The sequence below is a fragment of the Mesoplodon bidens genome, assembly GCF_964165515.1.
Source record: "Mesoplodon bidens genome assembly, chromosome: 2".
Classification (NCBI taxonomy): domain Eukaryota; kingdom Metazoa; phylum Chordata; class Mammalia; order Artiodactyla; family Ziphiidae; genus Mesoplodon; species Mesoplodon bidens.
In genome coordinates, this window is record NC_138177.1 from 23,093,416 (window position 1) to 23,111,944 (window position 18,529).

The following is an 18,529-nucleotide window of genomic DNA, read 5'->3' on the forward strand; positions in this document are numbered from 1 at the left end:
CTGAAATTTTAAGTTCCAAAATGTAGACCTTTTGAAAAACATGTTTATATTTCTGCATTTTGCCATGCCCCCCCCAAAGTTATGTTATCTTCATACTGGATATATTTAAATTAATGATCTTAGAAAAGGGTAAAAATTGTTATAATTGTACAGATATGCCATAAAGAAAGGTTAAAAAAAATTGGCATTTGTAATCAAATTTGTACTTGCTCTTTTCAGAAACAGACTTGCAAATCACCAGTTCAACCGTAGGGTTGAACTAAGCAACCACACACAAGCTTTCAACACAGATGAGTTAACTGCTCAGTTTACAGGTTTACCCCATGTTTGGACTGCCTGAGTCCAAATGCCAATGTCAGTTCTGAAAAAGTCAGCCACTTAGTTTTCTGTACTAAATTAAGTACCCTAATCAATTTGCAACTTACAAGTGACATGTCAACTAATAAAAACAGAGCTAGTGCCTACATCTCTAATTACAAAACAAATCAAGCAATATAATAAGCAACTGAAAAAATGTAATAAACTCAAAATAAGGGTGTTGAAAGGACAATAATCAACTTGGTCTTAAAAAACTTTCAATAAGAAAGTTGAGGAACCCTAGGCAAATGTATGGAGATTAAAGTCCAATATTTATTCATACACATTTTGAAAAGTTAGTGAATGGAAATGAACTTAGGATTTGTGCTACCCCAGGAATACCTGCATACATTTTTAGGTTGCTGACAGAAGTGCTGAACTGAGAAGGAGCTGGGGACACAAACAAAGATGGCTTTGGCTATAGACTACTGCACTCTAAGTCCCAAGGAATTATTAGCAATCATTTGCTATTTTGAACTAATTGTTTCTTCTCTTCCATAAAGCAGATGGTCAAGACTCGGTAGCATGGTTTCTAAGATGTGCTCACACATCAACAACTCTCCTTAACTGTTCCATGATCTGCCTTCATCGTAGCAACAAACTACACAGAGAGGAAAGAAAAAAAAAAAAAAGATGGTAACCTCATCTAGCCTCTCCAAATTTCCAAAGGGGAAAAAAAAATTAATGTCCAAGTGACCGTGCATTTCAGTGGGGTCATTTTTAGAATAGTTTGTGGCACTCCACATCACACTGACTGGGGCATGCCTCTCATTGCTGCTTCCCAGGCGCCACACCTCAGGAGATATATATATATATTTTTTTGCAGTACGCGGGCCTCTCACTGTTGTGGCCTCTCCCGTTGCGGAGCACAGGCTCTGGACGCGCAGGCTCGGCGGCCATGGCTCACGGGCCCAGCCGCTCCGCGGCATGTGGGATCTTCCTGGACCGGGGCACGAACCTGTGTCCCCTGCATCGGCAGGCGGACTCTCAACCACTGCGCCACCAGGGAAGCCCCTCAGGAGATATTTTAAAGGAGCATATTCCATCTTCAAGGAACATGGTACACAAATAGTTTGGAAGGGGAAATACTTTTATAATGTTACTGTCAATAAGAAAAGTCGGCGTTTTCCCTTCAATCAAGAAGTCTGAAAAACTGTTAACCTATTTTAACAAACTAGGGTAATTCACAGCAGAAACGAAATAATTAGCCAGAAATAGTTTTTTGCTGTTTAACTTTCTAAAACAGAAAAGATCATTTAAAACATTTCTTGTCCTACCCAAATGATGAAATACAGAACTAATGCTTCAAAGAGTAACTATATTAATGAAACATCAACAAGATACAGATAAACATTTTAATTGATTAAATATATTATTTTCAAGATCTTTTTGAAATCGCACTTGTAATATACTAATCAACAGCCAAAGGCAATAAAAAAGTTTAAAACCAAAAATATTCTGACATGAACATGTGACAGGAATTGCCGCTATGTCAAGTAACATACACTGCGCTCCCAAGAACAATATTTTTGGAGGATAATTCATCTTAACATGTGCAAGGAAAAATCTGTAATCAAAGGCTGGAAGAAATATATATTAGTGCCTGCTTTTTAAAACTTTATTTTACATTTTAAATACAGTGTTTTCTCATTAAAAAAAAAAAGCCAGGAAGTGCCTAACCCCAAGGTTTCTAAACCATGTACACGAGAGCTGATGGACAGCTTGACAAACCTTCTGGTGTAACAGTACGGACATCCATAAGCTAGGACTACTGAAATCAAAATTAAAAAACACACATTAAACATCGCTTAGGAGAAAATAATCCAGTTTCTGAACAACCAAAAGAGTACAGAGTTAGATATGTACAAAACCAGGTATTGATAAACAGAAAGAAATGCAGCACACAAAAAACAAACAGCCCCATATGTAGTGAATTGTATACACTGCAGCTAATCAATGGAAACCCTCCTACAAGAAGTGATTTGTGATTTGAAATTTTAAAAATCTAAGTATTTCAGTAACAACATATAATAACAGCATTATGTGTATATTGCCATCTTTGTGATTTTTCTATCTATACCACCCTCCCTTCTGAAAACAAGAATCTCCAGATGACGAGTCAATCACTTATACAAATTTGAGGCAATTAATCCATATTTGTTTTCAGTAAGGAAAACAAAGATGTACTTCTTCCCATCAATGAAAACATAGTACAGATTAAAGCTATAAAAAAATTTAAGTACAGGCATACGCATTTCCAACTCTTTCTCGTAATTCCCAACTGGAATCATGTAGGGTGTATGCCTAAGTAGTATCAAATGAAAAGAAAATGGACTGTCTCTGGCAGTGATTTCCATATTAGTGCAATGTTATTCCCCATACACTGAGTTATATTTAAATGACTTTATATATTTTAATTCAGTAGGTGTCATTTTAAGTTTACAAAATCCCTAACTATATGCTTGTGTAGAAAACAGTTTCAATTTGAGATGCTCTATAAAGCCAAATCAAGGCAAAAATGAATTAATTTTGCATTGCTACTGGTAGTTATGAATACCAGATGAAGAGAAAATGGCCAAGAGTTTGTGGAGACTTGCTAAGATGTATGTTTGAAGTGTTCTATGTATCTTGATACTTCAATTATCAATCAGGTTTGAACATTCTATATTAAGATTATTCAGAAAATAATTATCTGTAACATAACTCCGAACTGAACAGCTGCACCCAAAGCAAAAACAATCTGGGTCATTCAGAACAAGATCAAGTTGAGGCAATTTCTTTTTCTATTATAATCCGTGAGGTCTTAAGTTTTTAAGTTTTAAAAATGGTGACCTTCGAGCAAAGTCAGATGTACCTCATGTAGACTACTAACAAAGGATTTCAACTCAGAGGGCACTGTAAAGGAACTAAGTGCTCTCATAAAACACAGAGCAGGCAGCAATGCACTAACCATCAGCCAGGTGGGGTCAATGTTGAGCTGTTTTATTTCGGAGACTTTAAAAATTTAACATGTAGCTCATGTAACGTCAGCATCCACTTGTGACTCTGCTGGTCAGCACCAAAGGGCTGGATGAGTCTGAGGAGTCCCTTTAACCCCAAAGTACTAATGCTCAAGAGTTTCAAGGAAATCCTGATTCCCAAGAAGAGTCACAAACCATCAGACCGAAATCAATAGGGTAAACACAGACTGCAATGCTCCACAAAAGTCAAAAGATATTTCCAAATTAAATGCCATCTTCTGCCCAACCCTAGACTCCAGACTCTGTAACATCTTTATCTAGTATAATAGACTCTGTAGTAGACCGATTTTGACCTCCACAAAGAGTAGGAGTTGTCAAACTTTAGGAGGTAGACTCCTCTCCCTGGATATTGGTGGCTGCCAGCATACACCTCTTCATGACAGTCCCGTCGGTACACAGGCACAATCTCGTCCAGTAGAGGCTTGTTGGCATTCTTTTTGGCTTTCTCTTCAGAACTGATGTTTTCTATGAGAAAGAATGGAGACATGTCAGTGTGAACAGATCCAGGAAAACGACATTTGCCTCAGGCATCTTAAACTCCATCCTTTCTTTGAGAACTTGCTCATTAGGAATTCTCTCAACCCATTCTACAACTTTCTGCAGGCAGACATGCTGATTTCTTCTATACCTGGGCAGCGGCTATGTACCAAGCATTGTCTGGGCCCTGGAAGCCCAGTGGCAAACATCTGCTGGTGGCAGCAGTCAGCATCCTCTCTCCCTCTCTGTACCCTGACCACTGCTCCCATTTCTGAGCCCCACTTTTCCCCTTCCACATCCACTCAATTCCTAATTCCTCCCAACAGGTGGAATCTCACTGATCTGAGTGAGACCAGGGAAAATGTTACTCGGATCCTCCTCTTCTCAACAATATGAAAGTCCTCTCTTGTTTTAGGAAGGTGGGAAGGGAGCTTATGAGGACTATTATTTTCTGTTTATCTGAAATATAAAGAGTAAAATGAAAAAGCCACACTAGAGAGGTAGACATTCACAGACACTCTGAAAATTCAATTATTTTCACTAGGCCTGTGAAACCCAGGGATGATCTCAGTGGCAAAAAACAAGCTCTGATTCTAGGTTTGCCCCAGTTAATAGTTTTCTGAACTGTAATGATATGAGGTTAGGAAAAAAAACAAAAAACCTGTAGAAACCTATAGGAATGAGAACTATGAACCAGTTTAAAAGTCTCAGTTACACATATTAAATATAAACAGCCTCAAGGAAAACAGATCAAGGGAATACTCAGCATAGATTTTAAAAGACTTTCAGGTTTATAACATGGCAGAATGAATTACAGAGACATGAGTCAATTATGTGACGACTGTCAATGGGCCACTATTAGGAATTTAAACCAGGAAGGTCTAAGAAACTCTCACAGTCTAGAGGAGCTTAAGGAGACGTGGTGAATGTAATGTGGCATCCTGGATGGGATCCTGGAACATTAGGAAAAATTAAGGAAATCTGAATAAATATGGACTTTAGTTAATCATGTATCAATATTGGTCCATGAGCTATGATGAACATACCACAGTACAATGCAAGATGTTAATAATAGGGGAAACTGGGTTGTCAGGTATATAGGAACTCTTTGTATTATCTTTACAATATTTCTGTAAATCTGAACCTATTCTAAAATGAAAAGTTGATTTAAAAAAAGTAGATGAGGGCTTCCCTGGTGGCGCAGTGGTTGAGAGTCCGCTTGCCGATGCAGGGGACACGGGTTCGTGCCCCGGTCCGGGAAGATCCCACATGCCGCGGAGAGGCTGGGCCCGTGAGCCATGGGCGCTGAGCCTGCGCATCCGGAGCCTGTGCTCCACAACGGGAGAGGCCACAACAGTGAGAGGCCCGCGTACCGCAAAAAAAAAAAGTAGATGACACTTATAAACGGGCCCAAATTAGATTTGCTTTATCACAGCAATACTACTTGAAAATTAAATGTCCTCGATTTGCAAATGAGAAATACAAGCCATTCAAATTATACACTACTGCCCATAAGAATATCCATGAAACAGATTATCAGGCCCCACTAATTCAAGATCCAAATTTTGTTCAAAATCTATAAAACTAAAGGTTACTGGGATAGACGAACAATGCATCTTTCATCAATCTAAGCAAAGACTTGAGACCTGGAAACAATCAAGTGGAGAATTACAGCAGGAGGATGGATTACCATTATGTTTTCTTCAGAGAAAACAAACTCCTCCATCTTTCAATCAAGACCTAATGGAGAAAAACTAAAGCAACAAACATAAAAACTGGACTCCTCTTCCATCTTAAACCAAGCTAAAAGGACCCCCCATAAAATAAAATACACAATGTGGATAAGACATGGTGGCACAGTAGCCTCCATAAGGAGGCATATGGCTAAAAGCCATTTGTGAGATAAATCTTCAAAAAGGAGACAGGCTCACTCTTAGGGAACAATTCTGGGGAGCAATAAATCCTCAGTGTTGTGCTTTTTTTTTTGTTTTTTGTTTTTGGCCACACCACACAGCTTGCAGGATCTCAGTTCTCTGACCAGGGACTGAACCCGGGCCATGGTAGTAAGAGCCCGGAATCCTAACCACTAGGCCACCAGGGAACTCCCCTCACTGTCGTTACTGTTAATGTAGAGGTTTTAATGGGTTAGTTTTAGTTGCAAGTCATTTTATGATTAGGAACAGCACAAGGATAGGTAATGCCATTTTCCATTTGAGGGCTATCATACATTAGAGCAAAGGTCAAGGATGTGTTACCTCTAGTCAGGCACTGGACTCCAGCCATTTTTGCCAGTGCTCTTCCCAACAGCAATAACCCCAAAATGATAATCAGCTGAGGGCTCAGACTAGGAAGTAACCTCCTTTAAAAGCTATCTATAGCTTACAAGCCAGGAGAAATATATTACCTCAACCCATTTCTTAACAGAGAATTCTTCTTACTATTCACAAAGTACAGTAATTTGCACATGCAACAAAAACTTCCCTTCCCTTGACAGGTATACACTAATATGTATAAAATAGATAATAAGAGCCTGCTGTATAAAAAATAAATTTAAAAAGAAAAAAAAACAAACTTCCCTTCCCAAACATTCGCAAACCATCTGATTTTAGTGAGTCCCCATGTGCATCAGAAAGGCTAGTAAATGGCTTAGTTACTGGTCCCGATGTTGCTGAGGGGCACTTAAGACAATGGTAGTGGCACCTGCCCTGCAATCCCAGGTCTCTCTCTCACCTCTGCTTTTTTTTCCCCCCATTCTTACATTTTTTTTTCTTTCTGGTTCCGTTAGTAGTATTTATGGGCAATGCTTTACCTTGCTGGTGGTACTTAGAAATAAAGATTTGCTGAAAACAAAACGCCATGTAAGACAAAGTACCTCCTAAATGACACTGGCCCATGTGTGTGTGTTGCCATACACGACCCTAAAGGGCCTCGACTGTCTTGGTGATGTAACTGAACTTGTATATCAAAAGCTGATTGAACTTTTAGCCCCCCCTCCATGCACCTTCCAACAACTACCTCTTTAAACGTATCCCAATGGAGTCTCTGTGATTACCAACACTCTTCAAGAATAAGCAGTTTGTTTACAAGTCACCTGAAAGGTTAGTTAGGGCCAAGAATTGAAGGTGCTTTTCCATTCTCCCAGTCAGGGCACTCTTTCCATATTACTCTCAGTCAAGTCAACAAATACTTAAGTGCTTACTAGGTGTGTACAAAAGCCCTGCATTCTAACTTTTCTGGATAGTAACAAAACTGAAGAGACCATCTTCTCAGTTAGTAAGCAGTACATTTCACAACCTACTTCCTAGACCAAGATAGTTTAGATGGTCACTGGTAACACTCTATTTTGTCTAGTTAGAGAAAATAAATCTTAGAATAACAACCTGAAAAGCTGATATCAGAAATATAAATTTAAATAAATTTCAGAGTTGGCAGAATTTGTTGCTTGCTCTTTTAAAATTTTTCAAAATGGCCTTGCACATTTGGCTTTTCAACACACAAGGCTGGAAGTAAAACAGCATTCAGAAAGCGGCAAAATAAACTGTCAAACAGACCTTCCTGGTGTTAAAAAAAAAATCACGTTCAGGCCCCAGTCCCTTAAGAGGCTAGCTTCTCTCACAATCTTTTCAGCCCAAGGTCCCAATAACAAAGCTACTGATTCCCATCCAGGAAGTGTTAATTAGGAAGCATACGGCTGGCTGACATCTCAACTGCTAGCAGTTTGGCCAACACACAACCCAATGGACCAACGGCTCTACCTTCCTCCTCCTCGTCGTCATCGCTGGACTCACTGACATGCACGCTGACAGCAGTGTTTGGAGAGTCTGTCCATTCAAAGTACACCCCAAACCCAATGTCGTAATTGTCTGTAGCAAATTCCCAAAAGAGATATGATCCTTCTTCATGGGTGGGTACTCGAACAGTGACCACTTCTCCTCGGCCCACTGTTATCACAGAATCCGCATCCTGCCGAATCTTCTCTTTAAAGTCTTTGATCTGGGGTCGTGTCCACATGGATGGAGCTGCTATTACTGGAAGAGATTCTAAAGGCAACAGGAATTACAAAGGCTAAAGAGGATGAGCCTTCACCAGTAGGCAGCAACATTTGCATAGGACGACCTGCTCAGCCACATGGAGGCACCAACTGCAATCTGGTCTACCTTAGACTGAGGACTTTAAAAGCCTCCCCATGGAAGTCTCCCCCCAGATTACTACATTTAACAACGCCACAGGTATTCAGAGGTCATCATACCACTTTAAGTAACGAATGCAATCCATAGTCTTACGAAGGATATTTTCCAACACTCTAATTGCATATGGGCGTTGAAGAATGACCTTGGAAACTTCCTAGCTGGAGACAGGGAAACATTCTAACAGAGAAGAGAGATCTGGACTTGAAATAAATTCATTTTTGGTTGTGAACAAAGAAAGCTGGGCTTTGACTTCAGTCTCTCTGTCAGAAAAAAGTCTTGACCTCAGAGTAAACCAAAGTTCTAGGGGAGGGGCTATTCGAAAAGAACTCAAAGAAAGAGAAAACCGTGGATAGGAATGGAACCGCTAGCGACTGAGTAAACATGGGTAAAGTCTTGTTACTGAGCAGTATCTATGTGTACTCAACAGGTTTTCCAGAGTTATTCACAGAGCCTTTGACAAAAGATTCATTTGAAAGTACTGGTAGACTCTTAGTAGGAAAAAAAGCGGGGGGGGCTGTGTGAACCAAGGTATTTCACGGCCTCTTCTGAAACTATTTTCTGTTACTTGTTCTAAGAAGAACAAGGAAGAACTCTGAAATCAACTGTCTTACGAACCACGCCACCGCCCCGATCACCGTCACTGACATGCTCTCCTCTTCCTCCTCTTCCTCCTGCCTCACCCTCTCAGCTCACGCGTCTCTTCCCCCAGGAAAACCTCTGGTGACTCTCTAACTAGGTCACATCCCCCATATTCTGTGCTCTCACATCGAAAGAGACCCTTCTCTCCAGCACAGCACCTACCATGGCCACACGTTTCATTCTACGTGTGGAAGTTTGCTTCACCACTGTAGCCCAACACTCAGAAAAGCTTCAACCAATTGTTGAATGAATGAATGAGCTGCCCATGAAAAGGTAAGCAGACCTTTGAAAACCTGAATTCTTATTGGTAACATGGTACTTCTGTCTCAAAAGTGTACTGTAAATATATGGCAGCCAATGTACAAGATGGCCCCCAGTGATCCTCTCCTGTGGGTATTCATGTACTTGTAAGGTTACCACCCAAAATGCATCAGGACCAACAGAATATGGCAGAAGTGTGGATGTATTACTTCCAAAGCTAGGGCATAAAAGACACTGACGCTTCTGCCTTGTTTTCCTTTGCATCATGTGCTCTGGGGGAAGCCAGCCACTGTGTTGAGGTCACTCAAGCAGCCATTTGGAGAGGTTTCATGGGGCGAGGAATTGAGGCCCTCCTGCCAACGGCCAGCACGAACTTGCCAGTCAGGGGAGGGAACCACTTTGGAAGCAGAGCCTCTAGTCCCAGTCAAGCCTTCACAGGACGGCAGTCCCAGCCGACATCTTGACTACAACCTCGTCAGAGACCAGAGCCACTGCCACTCAGTTTTAAGCAGCTCTCAAATTTCTGACCCACAGAAACTGTGAGAGATAATAAATGTTTATTATTTTAAGCTGCTAAATTCAGGTACAGCGTGTCACACAGCAACAGATAACCAATATATACAACAAGACAAACCAAAGTGTCCAAAGGACATCTGATTTGCTCTTCTAAACTATTCAAAGAGTCACCAGAAGCACCAGATTCAGACTAAAGAGTGAAAAAGCATTCAACTCTCACAAATATGTAATTGCTCTCAAAAGCTAATTAACCTGACTTCCTGACTTTTGTTTTTCATGAAGTCTGAATTACAGCATGTGGATGGAAGAGCACATATGCCAAACCATACCTTTTGGTCCATTCTCCAGGGCTTCTTCTGCGGCTTCTGGTTCAAGCTCTTTTTCAGAGTTGTCAGTATGGGTTTTGGCCTGTCCATTCACTGACATCATATCACTTGGCGTAGTTGTATTCACCTTTGATGATGCAGGCAAAGAAGCCCCAGCTACTGCTACTTCCTGTTGTTTCTGTAATGCTGCCTATAAGTCAAGAAAAAGTGAAGATACACTGACCAGGAAGGTTAATAAACCGGACATTTGCCCTGAAATGCATTCTGACCCTATGTTTTTGCCCCATCAAGAAGCTCCAAGAAATTACTAATAAACTTCATCAGTTTTTATCCTATCTATAATGAATATTAGTATCACAATATCAAACTGATAGCTAAAAATGTCAAAATATTAACATGGACAAAAAAACTGTAACTGAGGATCACATTTTTGTGACCTGAGGATCACTAGTAAAACTAACCAGGAAAAATTAAAGTAGGTAGAAATAATCAACCCAAAATAAAATTATTATAGGTAAAAACTGAACACAGTAATATCTGTTCTTAAAATTGATAAAAGAAAATCTTGATAAAATTCAGATACATAAAATTTGAATCAGAAAAATTAAACTTGGTAGAAATAAATGGTCACAGAAGAAAATTCATACAGGCAGAAGCTATAACTGGTGAAACCTGATAAGGGCCCCCAAAGCAACAAATATGGACAAAAATAATCAATAAATTAAACCTTCACTCTAAACTATATACAGAAAAATTCTTATCACGATTAAACTAAAAACTGTTAATCATGTAAAAAGTATTGACCTAAAAATTAAATAGGCTTATAAAATGGAGTTTGAGGTCAAAAGACTTTCTTAATGAAAATTCATCACTGTTTACATAATTATGATTAAAATATGTATATTCATAAACATGAAATCAAAATGTCCTCTGAGTCAAAATGGAGAATAAAAACATCTTAAATCTAAAGGAAAACTACTTTAGGACATCCCTCTCCTATCAAGATGAATAAATATTAATACTACTAGAAATGCCTAAGTATTACTTGAGTAACTTTTGGGGGAACTGTGAATTATAATGTACATACAGAAAAGTATACAAATCATAAATGTACAGCTTGATCAATTTTCATTAGCCAAACATACACATGTAACCAACGCCCAGATCAAGACATTACCTGTGGGTCTTCCCTGGTGGCGCAGTGGTTAAGAATCCGCCTGCCAATGCAAGGGACATGGGTTCGATCCCTGGTCCAGGAAGACCCCACATGCCGCGGAGCAACTAAGCCCGCAAACCACAACTACTGAGCCTGCCTGCTGCAACTACTGAAGCCTGCGCACCTACAGCCCATGCTCCGCAACAAGAGAAGCCACTGCAATGAGAAGCCCGCACACCACAAAGAAGAATAGCCCCCTCTCGCTGCAACTAGAGAAAGCCCGCACGCAGCAACAAAGACCAAACTCAGCCAAAAAATAAATAAAATAAAATAAAATATTATCTGCATGTCAGAACCCTTCCTGGTACCCCTTTCCAGAAAGTCCCCCAAGGGTAACAACTATTCTAACTTGTAATATTACAGATTTGGCTTTGCCTGTTTTTGAACTTTACATACAGGAAATTGTATAATATATGCTCTTTTTTGTGTCTGGCTTCTTTTACTCAACATTTGTTTGTGAGGTTCATCTATTAAGTCACAGGTAATTATAACTGTATTTTGTTTGTTTGCATTGCGACAGGATATGCCACTGTGAAAATACAAAATTTATTTATCCAATCTACTGTTGAGTGTTGGGGCATTTCAGTAACTTTTTAAACTAAAACACTAAGTTATAATAAGTAAGCATACATTTACAACAGTTAAAAAAGAAAAGAAAGAAAACATAGGAAAAAAAGCCTTTATGATATAGTTTCATGGTTTAGGGATAATGATATATTTTGGCATATCATTTACAAACCAGTTACTTAAACAGCAATGCCTCTCTCCGCTGCTAGTGCAGGTTGGCAAAACACTTAAGAGTTTAAAATACCTTCTTCCAAGGCCTAGATTCTCAGTAATTTCCACATCAGTTTTCTAAAAGAGTACCAGCTTCAAGAAAAAGGGCATACAACCAAAACAAGTCAGCACACTCAGAACATTCACTGCATGACAGGAAAGCAAAAAAAGCATTTCTGTGGATGATCAATTGGTCAGCTCAAATGGTCCCTCTCCATTTCAAGCCTTTCTGGAAACTCTCTAGCAGAATGAACAACTCCCTACCCCGGGATCCCACTGCCTATGAATATATATCTATTACATATAATAGATTGTAATTATGTATTTACATAATCTCTCTTCTATACTCCAGGAAGTTTTTATTTTTTTATTTTTAAAATTTATTTATTATTTAAAAAAAAATTTTTTTTTATTAGTTTCTGCTTTATAACAAAGTGAATCAGTCATACATATACATCCGTTCCCACATCCCTTCCCTCATGCATCTCCCTCCCTCCCACCCCTCCAGGCGGTCACAAAGCACCGAGCTGATCTCCCCGTGCTCTGCGGCTGCTTCCCACTATCTATCTACCTCACGTTTGGTAGTGTATACATGTCCATGCCTCTCTTTCGCTTTGTCACAGCTTACACTTCCCCCTCCCCATTCCTCAAGTCCATTCTCAAGTAGGTCTGTGTCTTTATTCCCGTTTTACCCCTAGGTTCTTCATGACATTTTTTTTTTAATTCCATATATATGTGTTAGCATATGGTATTTGTCTTTCTCTTTCTGACTTACTTCACTCTGTATGACAGACTCTAGGTCTATCCACCTCATTACAAATAGCTCAGTTTCGTTTCTTTTTCTGGCTGAGTAATATTCCATTGTATATATGTGCCACATCTTCTTTATCCATTCATCCGATGATGGACATTTAGGTTGTTTCCAGCTCCGGGCTATTGTGAATAGAGCTGCAATGAACATTTTGGTACATGTCTCTTTTTGAATTATGGTTTTCTCAGGGTATATGCCTAGTAGTGGGATTGCTGGGTCATATGGTAGTTCTATTTTTAGTTTTTTAAGGAACCTCCATACTGTTCTCCATAGTGGCTGTACCAATTCACATTCCCACCAGCAGTGCAAGAGTGTTCCCTTTTCTCCACACCCTCTCCAGCATTTATTGTTTCTAGATTTCTTGATGATGGCCATTCTGACTGATGTGAGATGATATCTCATTGTAGTTTTGATTTGCGTTTCTCTAATGATTAATGATGTTGAGCATTCTTTCATGTGTTTGTTGGCAGTCTGTATATCTTCTTTGGAGAAATGCCTATTTAAGTCTTCTGCCCATTTTTGGATTGGGTTGTTTGTTTTTTTGCTATTGAGCTGCATGAGCTGTTTATAAATTTTGGAGATTAATCCTTTGTCAGTTGCTTCATTTGCAAATATTTTCTCCCATTCTGAGGGTTCTCTTTTGGTCTTGTTTATGGTTTCCTTTGCTGTGCAAAAGCTTTGAAGTTTCATTAGGTCCCATTTGTTTATCTTTGTTTTTATTTCCATTTCTCTAGGAGGTGGGTCCAAAAGGATCTTGCTGTGATTTATGTCATAGAGTGTTCTGCCTATGTTTTCCTCTAAGAGTTTGATAGTTTCTGGCCTTACATTTAGGTCTTTAATCCATTTTGAGCTTATTTTTGTGTATGGTGTTAGGGAATGATCTAATCTCAAACTTTTACATGTCCCTGTCCAGTTTTCCCAGCACCACTTATTGAAGAGGCTGTCCTTTCTCCACTGTACATTCCTGCCTCCTTTATCAAAGATAAGTTGACCATATGTGCGTGGGTTTATCTCTGGGCTTTCTATCCTGATCCACTGATCTATCTTTCTGTTTTTATGCCAGTACCACACTGTCTTGATTACTGTAGCTTTGTAGTATAGTCTGAAGTCAGGGAGCCTGATTCCTCCAGCTCCGTTTTTCGTTCTCAAGATTGCTTTGGCTATTTGGGGTCTTTTGTTTTTCCAAACAAATTTTGAAATTTTTTGTTCTAGTTCTGTGAAAAATGCCAGTGGTAGTTTGATAGGGATTGCATTGAATCTGTAGATTGCTTTGGGTAGTAGAGTCATTTTCACAATATTGATTCTTCCAATCCAGGAGCATGGTGTATCTCTCCATCTATTTGTATCATCTTTAATTTCTTTCATCAGTGTCTTATAATTTTCTGCATACAGGTCTTTTGTCTCCTTAGGTAGGTTTATTCCTAGATTCCAGGAAGTTTTTAAAAGAACAGAAAGGCACAGGAACAATGTAACGAACACCCATGTAACCACACCCCCAAATTAACAAGTGTTCCCATTTTGTTATTTTGCTCAGTATTTATATAAAAATTAATACTTTATGGGACTGAAGTTCCCTTTGCTCCTTCCCCAGTCCCCCTCCTTCTCTCTTTCCAGAGACAACCAATCAATTTGATAAACTTGAGTTTGTTCACTGCAATCTAAAATATGGCTTTCCAATTCTGTTTCAAAGGTTTTTGGTTTTCCCCTATATGCCTGACTTTGTTATGACTAAGTGATAGCAACCTATAAGCAGGACAGTGTGTAATGAGCTAGCCTATTAAAAAATTATCTCAATGCCCATCAAAGAAGCAGGAAACAGGGAGTGATATGCTAAAGTAGAAACAGGCTTTAGAGGACAGAAAAGAAATCCCTCCAAAATACCACTTATTATCTTGTAACTCTAGTTTGACATCCTTTTCCTCTTCTCATGGATTATACAAAACCTGCAGTGCCTTTTAGCTGCTCACTAAATGCTAAAGACTCAGGGGAAAACGTATTTTAGGTGAGGATATTAATTTTCAAGGAATTTAAAGAGCTTGGCAAAACAACAAAGATTACTTCACCTAACAAGAAATATGGAGCAACTATAATGTAACACTTCTCTTCCTTTTTTTAAAAACAAATATTTTATTAAATTTACAGAGAAACATAGTTTGTGTTTTTTTTTGTTTTTTGTTTATTTTGGCCATGCCCTGTGGCTTGCGGGATCTTTGTTCCCCGACCAGAGATTGAACCTGGGCCCCTGGCAGTGAAAGTGCCGAGTCCTAACCACTGGACCGCCAGGCAATTCCCTGCAACACTTTACTTCACTCAGGTATTTGGACAGGTAGTAACTACTTTATAAGTGAAAATTAATTAAATACGTAAACTTAGCTAGGTTAACTTTTAAGGAGGCATTTTATGCCTCTGCAAGATGTAAAAAAATGAATGTAAAATCAGTTATCTTCCCTATGTACCAAATACTTTCACAGAGTAACTATTTTCTCATTTTATTCCTCTGATAGTCAGTCCTGTGAGGTTAACAAGTACCAGGATTTTATAGCCCATTCTTACTGACTGGGAGAAAAGGTGGAAAAATCAGAGCAATAGGCAACTTGCTTGAGATCAAACAAGATAATGGCGAAGCCAGGACAGAATCCAAGTAGTGTGTGACCTCCAGTCGCATGTCCTTCCCCTAAACCACATATTCCTATGTGGAACCAAAGCCTGTGGGGGCACTAATCACCCAAGTCCTCATGGTTCCAGGATCACTATTAGAATCTACGTCAAACTCACTGGAATAACACTAGGTCCATACAAATCCCAAATACAGTTATGACAATATAATAGTGGCCACATCATTTGTTGCTTCGATATCATATGCTTCCTTTCATAATTGCCAGTGCAATGTTAAAATCCCCCTTAATAAAGGTCATCTAAAAGTTACGTTATACCTGAGAGGCTAACTAATGCAAAATTCATCAGCAACTGTTAAAAAAGAACTTGCGTTCCAATGAAACTAAAAACCCTCTCTATGGCTGAATTCGGGGGTTATCTATCGTACCTGTTGCTGTGCAAGCTGGACTTGATACAACTGCTGCATATATTGCTGATAGTGTTGCTCCTGCAACTGGCGGATGAGAATTTGCTGCTGTTCGTAGTTCCCTGGATACTGCTGGGCTGCATACTGCTGGAACTGCACGGCAGTCTGCGAGTTTAAAGCTGCCATTATCTGCTGCCTAAAAACATTAAAAAATATACACTAGTCTGACTACAGGAGATTGATTGTTCATGACAAAATAAAATGTCCTTGTTATTGATTTTTATAATGCATGACTCTTAAAAATGACTAAGGTAGTAATGTATACCAATCAACATGTGTCCTAGGTCCAGAGAAAGAATAAGAAAATAAACTTGGCCCCTAATTTTTCACATAGGTTTTTCAAGGAAAATTTGGGATGAAGAGGGAGAGTAATAAGCATATCATCATCACCATCATTATCATCACCATCATAACTGCTAACATTTATTGTGCCCTTACTATGTGCCATGCAGTGTTCAGAGCACTTCCATGTACTAACCCACTTAGTTCTCACAACCACCCTCTGAGGTAGGGTTTCACAAAGCAGGAAATGGAGGAGTTCAGTAACTTGCCCGAGATTACACTGCTAGTAGATGCCAGAGCCAGGATTCAAGTCTAGGCAGTCTGGCTCCAGCCTATACTCTTTAAACATGGTGTTGTAAGAGGATGGGTTGTCATCTATGGCAGAGATGAGATATTTAACTGTTGGCCATGGTTTCTCTACCTAAATACATGAACAGGCAGAAGAGCTAAAAGATGTTACAGATGGCTCTGGTAAGTATAAAGAAAGCCAGTGAAAATCTGAGTGCCCTTGGCATTTAATGTAAAGCCTGCCTTAAAGAGGGATACTGAAGATAATATCTGGGCACACTTGGTTTAGAGATACTGATTTCTGTAAACTCTTACTCTTCTTTTTTTTTTTTCCAGAGGAACCACATGCTTAACTCAGTCATGTGACCAAACATAAACACCTCAAAGCCATCTGTTAACAGATAATAACAAAGCAGAATCTCAAACTCCTGAATAGAACATGACACTGGGTCCATCTAGGGCACCCCTCTCCCCTTAAAAAGAGTAGCAGTCATAGTCTCTCTCCAAGGTAGACTGAGGCCCTGGGTCACTTTGAAGCTTTTCTGAGGAACTACTCAGAAATAATGGGGAGAAAACAATGGACCCGCGTGTCCTCTGGTTTAATCTACATGCCATGCCACCTCTAGAACCCTAGGCCTTCTTCCCACAGTGTTTTATGGGCGTTAATCCCTTCCTCCTTATTCCCACAGCTCCCTCTGGAAGAACCAGTCCCTTCTGAGACAGCTGCTCTCACAGCCCTTACTGAATAAGAAACGGCTTCAGCTCCCAAGTTCTGTACTAGGAGACTAGGAACAGACACCCGACACAGGCTGAACCAACTAGATCCTTTGGCCTGGGAATTTGTAACTGGGTCTCTCATAGGCCAGCCAGTCTCTGTCAGATGCATGAAAACAAAGACCACATAAATCTTGGCTAGGATAGCCTTGCATATGCCAAAGCAGAGTGACAATTTGCAGAGAACAGGAAGAATGAAACAGAGACATAGCTGAGAGAAGCAAAGACAAGAGATTGTGTGGACCCAAAGACAGAGAGCAAGCAAGCAACCTCAGTTCCTATTCTAGTGCCTGGGTTCTGGGAGCAAATCCCAAATCCTTCTAATACATTCTTCATTCGCAATCAAATGATGCTTAAGATGAGGCCTTCCTTGGTAACACATCATTGGTACAAATGGCAAGGAGCTAATGCTGGTCGCCTTCCCAGTCAAACAAATCAGAGAACTATTCCAAGGCACACAATGGTAAACGGTCAGGCACAACAGTGTGGCAATCCACTGCTCGTCGTGAAACACAAGCCACACAACACGCGTACTTTTGCTGCTCCAGCCGAAGCCTCTCTTCTTCTATCCGCCTCCTCTCTTCTTCCTCCCGTCTAAGCCTTTCTTCCTCTTCTTGCCTACGTTTCTCTTCCTCCTTTTGCAGACGTTCTCTTTCTTCCTCTTCACGCCGCCTTCGCTCTTCCTCCTCCTTCCTACAAGGTAAAGGACAGAGAGAATGAACCCTAAACAAAGAATCCCGTTTAAAAATAATTTAAGACTACTTCCCAGTGAAGACTGACACAAGCTTTTTAGAGAATCGTGATAATTTTATCACAATTTGAAATACATATACTTCATGAGGAGAAATTTATCATATGGAGTCAATCTCAAAATATACAGATCACAGCAAAAACAATGACTGCTGCACAGCAACAGAAAAAGGAGTCCATCAGTTAAGGTACCACTTAAAACATTACGATACCCTGAAACCTCCCTTCTAAGATATGCTCACAGCAACCACAAGCTTTTCCTTCATACTACCTGCTGTGGTTGAAATTAAATTTGTGTGATAAAGTTAGCAATACATCTGCCTTACTCATTAAAGTACATGCTCCATAAGGGCAGAGACTGCCCACCTCACACTGCTATATCCTCAGGGCTTACCACAGTGTGGGAAAGAATAAGCACGCAATACATGTGTAGAAAAATGAATAATCCACCCTGAAATGCCATGTAGCCATAAAAAAAGAATAGGACTACCTGGCACAATATGTAAAGACATTTAATATGTATGTTTAATGGAAAAAGCAGGTAAATAAATAGAAGAAGGCCTGGAAAGATATACCTGAAATCTGTCCGCTATTATCTACGGAGAGAAGAGTGAGACTAAAAGTAAGGTGGGAAGGAAGGTTTTCAGTTTGTGCTTCATATACTGCCATAAATGGAAAATCATTTATATTGCTTATATTCGTGTATAATTTCTGAAATTAAAAAAAAATTAAAGCTTTTAATTAAAAAAAAGAAAAGAACAGT

General features: G+C 39.6%; 1 protein-coding gene across 1 annotated transcript in view; it reads right to left on the bottom strand.

Annotated features, from left to right (window-relative positions):
• Positions 1-1,953: 1,953 nt before the first annotated feature.
• ACBD3 (acyl-CoA binding domain containing 3) overlaps positions 1,954-18,529 on the bottom strand; it is a 36,270-nt gene continuing 19,694 nt past the window's right edge. Inside the window, exons 4-8 of the mRNA XM_081221038.1 lie at positions 17,551-17,709; positions 15,634-15,808; positions 9,790-9,976; positions 7,610-7,894; positions 1,954-3,842 (exon numbers count right to left, since the gene is read on the bottom strand). Coding sequence (XP_081077164.1) covers positions 3,631-3,842; positions 7,610-7,894; positions 9,790-9,976; positions 15,634-15,808; positions 17,551-17,709 — 1,018 coding nt within the window. The 3' untranslated portion in view covers positions 1,954-3,630. The remainder of the gene's footprint in view (positions 3,843-7,609; positions 7,895-9,789; positions 9,977-15,633; positions 15,809-17,550; positions 17,710-18,529) is intronic.